The following is a 10,889-nucleotide window of genomic DNA, read 5'->3' as shown; positions in this document are numbered from 1 at the left end:
TGCTGACAATATCGACAATCGTCCAACTCTAGAAGATGAAATGGACAATCAAGAAAACATCCTAACACAGGTAAATTTTTTTGTTATAAGTTAAATGATTACATGAACATATGATTTTTCATATGCTAAATTATATAAGGTGCTTTTTGAACAAGAAGTGGTAATATATATATATATATATATATATATATATATATATATATATATATATATGTAAATATAATACATTACCAATAATAATAATGTGTTCAATTATTATTTAATAAATCCTAAAAATATATGTAATAATAAAATATTATTTAAATATCTATGTAATATTAGGTTTTTGACCAAAAAAAGGTGGTAAAATACATACGTAAATATAGTAATATCTATAAACCAGTATATATATATATATATATATATATATATATATATATATATATATATATATATATATATATATACATTAAAAACTTTTATAGGGTTGATTTTTTATAAATATTAACAATTTCATCATTTACTGTCATTTTTTACTCTAATAGCTCATTGGAGACTATGATAAAGTGAAGACACTGTCTGAGGGCCCAGACTGTAAGTGTAAGTGTGTTGTAAGGCCTCTGAGCAGGAGCGCATGCAAACGCATTGAAGAGGGTCAAGCCAAAGCTGTGGACTTCTACACAGTGGAGACAATCACTGCGGGACCCAACTGTAAGAAGTGTGCCTGCGTCGCCCCTCCCTCTGCGCTGAATCCCTGTGAGGGAGACTTTAGGTTTAAGAAGCTGCAAGAGGCCGGACAGGATGATATTAAGGTAAAGTATTCTGAACTGAATCAGGACTTATGAGGAGATAGAGACAAGATTCATGTGCTGGTGTTGATAGATGATTCTTTAAAATGCTGGATAATTTATAAAACCAGACTTGTCCTATTTAATTTGATGACTTTTTTTATTTATATCTTGATGTTTCAGCTCTCAACCATAACGGACCTGCTAGAGGGAGCATTTTATGGGTTGGACTTGTTAAAGCTTCACTCCATCACAACAAAACTTCTGGAACGGGTTGATAACATCGAGAAAGTGAGTGCAATACCGATACTCTTTCTCAGAATTAATTAATAGCAGATATAAATTTGTGATCGTTAAACAGTGGTTCTGATGTTTGCTAAATCTTATATTTTATATTATCTTATGCTTATAAGAATATATATTACATTACATTCATTAAAATACACAGACACACACATAAAAATAAAGGCTCTTTATTGTCATCTATGGTTTCATTATGAACCATTCATCAACTTTCCATTAACCAAACTGTCCATGTTTCCGTCACTGAATAAAAAATATAAAAAAAAGGTTATTGTGACTTTTTATCTCACAATTTTGAAAACAGGAAGAAACGTGCAATTCTGACTTTTTCTCGCAAATGCGAGTATCTTACAATTATGACTTTTTTTCTCACAACTCTGACTGGTTTTCTCAAAATTATGACTTTTTTTCAGAATTGTGAGATATAAACTCGCAATTGTGAGTTATAAACTTTCAATTTTCCAATTCTGAGTGGGGGAAAATGACTGATATGTTCTTAGAATTGCAAGTTTATATTTCACAATTCTGACTTAATAACTTGCAATTGAATGTTATAAAGTTGTGACTTTTTTTCTGCGAGATTATATCTCGCAGTTCTGAGGGAAATAGTCACAATTTTAAGATATAAACTCGCAATTCTAAGAAAAAAAAAGTCTGAATTGTAAGTTTATATCTCGCAGTTATACATTTATTTCTCTTAATTGTGACTTTGTCTCAGAAGTCAATTCTGACTTTATTACAATTACGTAATTACGAGTTTATATCATACAATTTTGACTATAACTCGCAATTGTGAGTTTATATCTAAGAATTCTAAGAAAAAGTCTGAATTGCGGGTTTATATCTCACAATTCTGTCTTTATAACTCGCAATTGTGAGTTTTTATCTTATAATTTTGAATATAACTCGTAATTGTGAGTTTATTTTTTTAGAATTCTGAGAAAAATTCAGAACTGCGAGTTTGTATCACGCAATTCTGAGAAAAAATATATATAAACTCGCAATTGCAAGTTATAAAGGGGGGTGGACTGATATGTTCTCAGAATTTGCAAGTTTATATTTCACAGTACTGACTTAATAACTCTCAGTTGCATGTTATAAAGTCTGAATTGAGATATAAACTCGCAATTCTGAGGAAAAAAGTCATAATTTCGAGATAGAAGCTTGCAATTCTGAGAAAAAAAGTCAGAATTGTGAGTTTATATCTCGCAGTTTACTTTATTTCTCAGAATTTTTGAGTTTATTTCTTAGAATTGCGACTTTATGTGTCAGAATTGCGAGACAGAGTTGCAATTCTGAGACATTTGATAACTTGCAGACTTTTTTAACTTGCAGTTGCGAGTTTATATCAAACGGATCACGTAATTATGACTTTATTTCTCGGAATTGCACATTTATATCTCACAATTCTGACTTTACAACTTGCAGTTGAGTTTATATCTCACAATTCTGAGAAAAAAAGACAGAATTGTGAGTTTGTGTCACGCAATTCTGAGAAAAAAATCAGAATTGAGAGATAAAAAGTCGCATTTACCTTTTTTATTTTTTTATTCAGTGGTTGAAATGGGCTTCCATGCATTGCAGTAAAGGTCCTTAATGTAAAAAAAGGAAAGTTTGTCAGATTCTTAAAAAGTTCTTTACACTAACAAAAGTTTTTTGGGAACTTCACTTAAAGGAACCCCCCAAAAAAAGGAACCTCCTTTTTTTATATGTGACCCTGGACCACAAAACCAGTCATAAGGTTAAATTTGACAAAACTGAGATGTATACAACATATGAAAGCTCAATAAATAAGTTTTCTATTGATGTATGGTTTGTTAGGAAAGGACGATATTTGGCCGAGATACAACTATTTGAAAATCTGGAATCTGAGGGTGCAAAAAAATCAAAATACTGACAAAATCACCTTTAAAGTTGTCCAAATTGAGCTCTTAACAATGCATATTACTAATCAAAAATTACATTTTGAAATGTTTGCAGTAGGAATTTTACAAAAAATCTTCATGGAACATGATCTTTACTTAATTTCCTAATGATTTTTGGCATAAAAGAAAAATCAATAATTTTGACCCATACTATGTATTTTTGGCTATTACTACAAATATACCCCAGCGACTTAAGACTGGTTTTGTGGTCCAGGGTCACATATACACACACTTTTTGACACAATTTCAGCATATACAGTATATACATAATTTGGTAATCTTTTTCCACATTAGCATCACCACAGGAAGACAAGTCTAGTAATGGTGGTACATAAAAAAAAGAACAGGGTATTACATTATTTATTTTTGATTATGCTGTTCCCAGTAACAACCAAATTACTTTCTATACACTATTCACTATTACCCTGGCAACAGAAATCACTGTCTGCTTTCACATGTTGCCATTGGACAAAGGGGAATTGAGTTCAGGTGGTTGGGCAGAACAGCCACCCATAAACATCTATTGTGTTTACATTCTCCTTACAGTCAGTTTCCGGAAACCTGACAAAGGAGAAAGTGAGCGTGAAAGGTGAAAAAGCACAAGGGAAGGGGCCTCGCTCCAACCAACGGCAAGAGAAGAAGAAACGTCTCAACGCACTGGAGCCCTCATTGCAGAAGAATGTGGCAGCTGCTTTTGCTCACAGTGAGGTACAGATACAGCACACACTCGCTCAATCCATTAGAAATGCCTTAACAGGCTCATTTTAGTCTCACTTCACACAGATGACAACTGCCAACATATATGGACAAATACACGCTGCAAATGTCACACACATTACCACCAGTACCAAAGTTTGCCCAGTGGAAAAAGTGGTCGAATTTACTGTTCCAGTGTGTCTGGAAGACATGTCAGTAGAGAAATAGTTGATCAAAGCCATACGACTTTCCCACAACATGCTCAAGTCATTAATACACCACAAATTCCCCTTCATTTCATTCAGGACATTTATGTAGCCACAAAGTGGGTGACTTGGAAAGAGACAATTAAAGGTTAGTTAGTTCATCCAAAAATGAAAATTCTGTCATTAATTACTCACCCTCATGACATTTCAAATCCGTAAGACCTTCGTTCATCTTCAGAACACACATTTTGTGAACATTTTAACGATGTTCTTACTACCTTTCTGCGCCTGGGAACATTTTAGTTGCATTGTTGTCTATGCAGATTCAGATATGCACTAAAAAGGTAAGCAATTAATGACAGAATTTCCATTTTTGGGTGAAGTAATCCTATAATGTTGCTTATTTGATGCAGTAGTTGGAAGCAGTGATTAGGTTTAATCACATACATTTTGTAAGATACTAATTTAACTGACAATTTTTATTGTTTATTCCTGGCCAGAGGAAATATGAGGAGAAGTTTGTTGGGAATCAGGGCCCCAGCAAACCTGTGCTGAAGAGAAGCAACTCTGAGGGTCAGGAGGAGCCACATAAACCTGCAAAGACCAAAGGAGGTCCCAATGGCATGACCATCAAAAGCATGACCTTCTACAAAGGCAACACAATGGAGGATAGCGCAGGGAAAGAGCACAGTGAGTGTCCGACTTTGACTATAATAATAACTAGAAATGCAGCTTTTATGGATGCATCTCCTATGTATGTTAATAGAGAAAAAAAATTATTAAATATATAAACTATAATTCCATGATGCGCTGCAAATGACATAATCAAATTATACAATATTACAGCTATTAATTTATAGTCAGTAGTATATTTTAAATGTATTGCTAATTATTTATATATCTATATAATATTAATGCATTTAAATACATTACTGTATTTTAATATTAAAAAAAAAAGTTTCTTATGCTCAGCAAGTGGGCATTTATTTGATCAAAAATAGAGTGATATATGTGACCCTGGACCACAAAACCAGTCTTAAGTCGCTGGGGTATGTTTGTAGCAATAGCCAAAAATACATTGCATGGGTCAAATTTTTTTATTTTACTTTTATGCCAAAAATCATTAGGTAATTAAATAAAGATCATGTTCCATGAAGATTTTTTGTAAAATTCCTACTGTAAACCTATCAAAATGTAATTTTTGATTAGTAATATGCATTGCTAAGAACCTAATTTGGACAACTTTAAAGGTGATTTTCTCAGTATTTTGATTTTTTTGCACCCTCAGATTCCTGATTTTCAAATAGATATATCTCGGCCAAATATAGTCCTATCCTAACAAATCACACATCAATAGAAAGCTTATTTATTGACCTTTTATATGATGCATACATCTCAGTTTTGTAAAATTTAACCTTATGACTGGTTTTGTAGTCCAGGGTCACATATTACAATATAAAATAACTGTTTCCTATCTTAATATAATTTTCAAATGTAATTTATTCCTGTGATGGCTAAGGCTGAGTTTTCTGCAGTCTTCAGTGTCACATGACCCTTCAGAAATCATAGTAATATGCTAATTTCGTGCTCAAGAAACATTTCTTATTATTTTTAATGTTGAAAACCTATGGAAATCTGTTTTCGCCAATGAATAAAAAAATGTACCAAAAAAAGTGACTTTTTACCCCCCAATTCTGACTTTTTTTCTCAGAATTGCATGATATAAACTCGCAGTTGTGAGTTATAATGTCAGAATTGTGTGATATAAACTCAAAATTGAGAGAATTGCGAGATATAAATATACAAAATTCTACTTTTATTCAGAATTGCGAGTTTATATCTCACAATTTTGACTTTATAACACGCAATTGTGAGTTATTAAGTCAGAATTGTGAGATACGAACTTGCAATTCTGAGAACATATCAGTCTTTTTTTCTCCTCAGAACTGGACTTTATAGCTCGCAATTGCGAGTTTATATCTCACAATTTTAAAAAAATCTGAATTGCGAGATATAAACTCAGAATTATGAAATACAAACTCCCATTTGCCAAAAAAAAAAACAATTCTGAATTGCAGGAAAAAGTCAGAATTGTGAGATACAAACTTTATCTCACAATTCCGACAATTCTGAAAGAAAAAAAGTCAGAATTTAAATTTTGTTTCTCACTATTTTGACTTTATTCTGACTTTATTGTGAGAAAAAAAGTCAGAATTGCAATTATTACGAGTTTATATGCTGCTATACTGACTTTATAACTCGCAATTGTGAGTTAATATTACGCAATTTTGAGAAAAAAGTAATATGCATTATGCAAACTCGCAATTGCGAGTTATTAATTCAGAATTCTGACTTTATAATTCACAATTGTGCGTTTGTATTACTTAATTCTGACAAAAAAGTCAGTATCAGAATCAGAAATCAGAATTGTGAGATAAAAACTTGCAATTACCTTGTTTTATTTTTTATGTAATGGCGGAACCGGGCTTCAGCAATTTAAAAAATAAATTACCCTGACACAGGTGAAACTTCACAAACAAGAGTAGGCTAAAGTTAAATTAAGCATTTTATATTTGTTCCATAGTTGCCACAGCAGCACATGAGGTTGTAAGTGGTGATGGCTCTGTGGATTTAATAATTGAAGACCAGCTCCATAAGCAAGAGCCGCCTGCATCTGTTACAACACCTGGAACCACTGTTGCAGTGACCCAGACACCCTCAGTGAACCTCACCACACAGAATGATGACCCTACTTCTGCAAACACGCCAAGTGTAACACAACAAACTAAAGAAGAAACTGTAGAAGCCAAGAAGTCAAGCACTGTTACAACAGCAAAGGCAATCCTGCCAACCTCAGTGCCTTTAACTACCACAGTGACATCAAGCAACACTACAGCAACCATTACAACTCCTCTTGCAATGCCTCATCTGGCCAGTGCTACAACATCTGGAAAGAAGTCCAAACTTAGCTGGGATGAAGCTACAACTCAAACAAGCACACAGCCTCCAAAGAAGACCAAAGAGCAAGGTAAGGTTGATTCCAGATTCAGCTTTGAAGAAAATGAACTTAAGAGTTAAGAGTGGCCCTGATATATTGATGTGTTCCCTCGGGATTTGTTGTTTACAGGGATCTGCAAGGACACATTAGCAAGCATCGCTGATCCTGTTACACACAACACATATGGCAAAAATGAAGGTGCATGGATGAAAGACCCGAAAGGCAATGGAAAAGTTATATATGTGGCCGACAGCTACTATGGAAATCAGCTGCTGGAATTCCGTGATATGGACACCTTTAAACAAGGTAAAAAAAAATAAAATAAAAAAATAAAAAACTTTAAAAGAGAAACTGCTGCATTTGGCTGGCGTGGCTGGTCATTCACACTTCTTTTCAGCAAGGACACATTTAATTGATCAAAAGCAATAGAAAAGACAATAACAATATAACATAACATTATTTGTATTATATTCTATAATACTATATTCCGTTATATTCTATAATATTTATTTTAGAATATTTCTATTATATTCTATAATAATTTTGTTAATTATTTAGTGCTATTTAAGTGCTGTTCTTTTGAACTTTCTAGTTATCAATCCTGAAAAACATTTATCGTAGTTTCCACAAAAATATTTAGCAGTTTTTAACATTGATAATAAGAAGAAGAAGATCTAACATCCAGTGGAAGCCTGTTTCTGCCACTGAATAAAAAAATACAAATTTAATTGCGACTTTTTTCAGAATTGCGTGATATAAACTCGCAATTCTGACTTTTTTCTCAGAATTGTGATATAAACATGCAATTGCAAGTTATAAAGTCAGAATTGCAAGACATAAAGATAAAGAAGTCAGTTGTTTCTTGCAACTGTAAGATTATATCACTCAATTCTGAGAAATAAAGAATTGTGATTTAATCTCGCAATTCAATTCTCTAGACTTTTTTTCTCAGAATTGCATGATATAAACTTGCAATTGCGAGTTATAAAGTCAGAATTATGAGACACAAACTTGCAATTCTGAGTAATAAACTCACAATTCAGTTTTTTCCTCAGATTTACGAGTTTACTGTATATTAGTTGTGACTTTATAACATGCAATTGCGAGTTAAATCAGAATTATGAGATATAAACTCGCAATTTGACTTTTTTCTCAGAATTGCATGATATAAACTTGCAATTGCAAGTTATAAAGGCAGAACTGCGAGATATAAACTTGCAATTCTTAGAAATAAACTTGCAATTCTGACTTTTTTCTCAGAATTGTGAGTTTATATCTTGCAATTCTGACTTTTTTTGCTTAGAATTGCGAGTTCATATCTCCCAGTTCTGACTTTATAACACACAATTGGGAGTTTAGTTAGAATTGTGAGATACAAATTCCCATCTGCAAGAAAAAAAGTCAGAATTGTGAGTTTTTATCGCAATTCTGACTTTATTTCTCGCAATACTGAGACAAAAAGTCTGATTTATGACTATATATCTTGAGTTTACTGTATATCAATTGCGACTTTATAACATGCAGTTGCGAGTTAAGTCAGAATTATGAGATATAAACTCGCAATTTGACTTTTTTCTCAGAATTGCATGATGTAAACTTGCAATTGCAAGTTATAAAGGCAGAACTGCGAGATCTAAACTTGCAATTCTTAGAAATAAACTTGTAGTTCTGACTTTTTTCTCAGAATTGTGAGTTTATATCTTGCAATTCTGACTTTTTTTGCTTAGAATTGTGAGTTCATATCTCCCAGTTCTGACTTTATAACACACAATTGGGAGTTTAGTTAGAATTGTTAGATACAAATTCCCATCTGCAAGAAAAAAAAGAATTTTGAGTTTTTATCGCAATACCTAGACAAAAAGTCTGATTTATGACTATATATCTTGCAATTCTGACTTTATCATTTGCAATTTTTATTCAGTGGTGAAAACAGACTTCCATAAACATCACTTTAGTAGTGCTACAAAAAAGCCTTACAGATACATCTTACAGTTAACATCTGAATAATTTTGGTTAGTATAGTTATAATATAAAACGCCAATAGTTCAATTTTGGAGGCATGTCATAATGTCAAACTGATTTTCATAGCACAAATGAGCCTTTATACATGCAAAAATACATATATGCCTTTGAAATTTATGAAGGTGGTCCATGCAAGAAGATCATGACCACCTCCTGCAGCACATAACATACATTTCTCTTCTTTTTCTCACAGGGCAGTTCAGCAACTCCTACAAACTCCCTTACAACTGGTTTGGCACTGGCCATGTGGTCTACGGTGGCTCTCTCTTCTACAACCGAGCCTTTTCTCGTGATATAATCAGGTTTGATCTTCGTCTCCGCTACGTCGCAGCCTGGACCACCCTTCATGATGCAGTATTAGAGGAGGAGGAGGAGGCTCCCTGGAGTTGGAGAGGACATTCAGACATTGATTTTGGTGTGGATGAGAACGGGTTATGGCTAGTGTACCCAGCTCTGGACGAAGAGGGATTTCACCAGGAAGTTATCATCCTAAGTAAACTCCGACCCTCTGACTTACAGCAAGAGAAGAACTGGAGGACGGGCCTTAGAAGGAACTATTATGGAAACTGCTTCATCATCTGCGGCGTTCTATACGCCGTTGACAGTTTCGAACGCACTCATGCCAATATTTCCTACGCTTTTGACACTCACACACACACCCAGATGATTCCCCGCCTCCCTTTTCTAAACAACTACACCTACACCACACAAATTGACTACAATCCTAAGGAACGTATGCTGTATGCATGGGACAATGGCCATCAGGTGACCTACGATGTAATATTTGCTTATTAACGGTAATTTAAACCTTATTAAGGTACTGCGTGCAGCACTTTCTGTATAAAATAGTCAAATGATTATGTGTCTAAGTGGGTTGTAGATCAGTCTACATGACAAATATTTTTATGGATATTTCATTGTGCCTTTAATTTGGCCTTTTTGTCTGTTGCATGTCTTTTGTGTTTGCTTTGTAGTGGAGGTTTATTGATCTCAACGGGGTAAAAAATATGACTGATCTATTTATGACAAGGTTCTCACTGCTTATGTGAAGTGTAAATGTATGTTGTATATAATGTAATTAAAAATAAACCTTATAGCAAGCTCTTCTAAACCTGTGGAGTGTCATTGCTTTAGCTTCTTTTAAAAGGAGAGAGCATATTCAAAACAAACATGAAACAAAGGCGTAGTTTGAGTGTGGAATCATGGGAGTTGTCATTTTCATCCTCACAGTTGATGCAATCTGATGGGACTCTGCAAGAAATCCTGTTCATTGATTAATTAACTATATACTAAAGTTTTATTAACATCACTGTAGTATAAAGCAAGGTGGAGCGACTGCTAATGAGAGACGATCACACACAGCTTAAAAGCAGCTGAGATTTTATTATGCCACAGTCGACCACTTCTGCTCCTTCCAGTCATGTGAATGTGGGGTAAAGCAGTGCTGTTTTATCATGCTACATACATTTGAGTGAGCTGAATTTTTTGTTATAATGCTACTCTGTGCATTCGTCACTTGTCTAATACAACGCATAACAAAATAAAGCTGGTTTGCATGTTTTTAAAACCGGAAAAAGTGTAAAAACAAAAAGTGACACTTAAATGATTATTTCTCTGGATTTAAACATTTTTGGAAACATTTGGGAGCAATGTAAGTACACAAGTCAACAAAATATATAACACTATTCTGGTTTTTGGATATTTAAGGGGGAAAATATTGTGTTTTCATTCACCTGTCGAGTTTGACATTTTGGGCTTTTTGTTTTTTCAGACTAGTGGAAACAAAACATCCAAAAGACACTATTAAGTGTTTCTTTTATAGCACTTTATCTATTTGTGTCAATAGATTTCAACTATAATCCATATTTTTAAAGGCCGTTTTCTCAAAATTAATTTTGTCTCCTACACTGAGCCGTAAATCTCCACTTCAGTACCACTTAAACGCACCAAACTTTACGTTTTTATTCTTGTT

At 33.5% G+C, this 10,889-nt stretch overlaps 1 protein-coding gene across 1 annotated transcript; it reads left to right on the top strand.

The window, feature by feature from the left end:
* The first annotated feature begins 6 nt into the window (after window positions 1-6).
* Window positions 7-10,028, top strand: olfml2bb (olfactomedin-like 2Bb). Its single transcript, XM_073849090.1, has 8 exons — window positions 7-70; window positions 525-791; window positions 951-1,058; window positions 3,542-3,703; window positions 4,398-4,587; window positions 6,482-6,925; window positions 7,025-7,201; window positions 9,111-10,028. The coding sequence occupies exons 1-8, from the start codon at window positions 41-43 to the stop codon at window positions 9,710-9,712; spliced, it is 1,980 nt and encodes a 659-aa protein (XP_073705191.1). The 5' UTR covers window positions 7-40; the 3' UTR covers window positions 9,713-10,028.
* The last annotated feature ends 861 nt before the right edge of the window (window positions 10,029-10,889 follow it).

Source organism: Garra rufa, chromosome 10 (assembly GCF_049309525.1).
Source record: "Garra rufa chromosome 10, GarRuf1.0, whole genome shotgun sequence".
Taxonomy (NCBI): domain Eukaryota; kingdom Metazoa; phylum Chordata; class Actinopteri; order Cypriniformes; family Cyprinidae; genus Garra; species Garra rufa.
The sequence above is the reverse complement of the archived record's forward strand: the minus strand, read 5'-3'. Positions and strand labels throughout refer to the sequence as shown.

Excerpts from the sequence above, each read along its gene's own strand:
- olfml2bb (XM_073849090.1), top strand. The coding sequence starts at position 41 with ATGGACAATCAAGAAAACATCCTAACACAG. Across the intron at positions 792-950 it reads CCGGACAGGATGATATTAAG|CTCTCAACCATAACGGACCT; the intron begins GTAAAGTATTCT and ends TTGATGTTTCAG. Across the intron at positions 4,588-6,481 it reads TAGCGCAGGGAAAGAGCACA|TTGCCACAGCAGCACATGAG; the intron begins GTGAGTGTCCGA and ends TTTGTTCCATAG.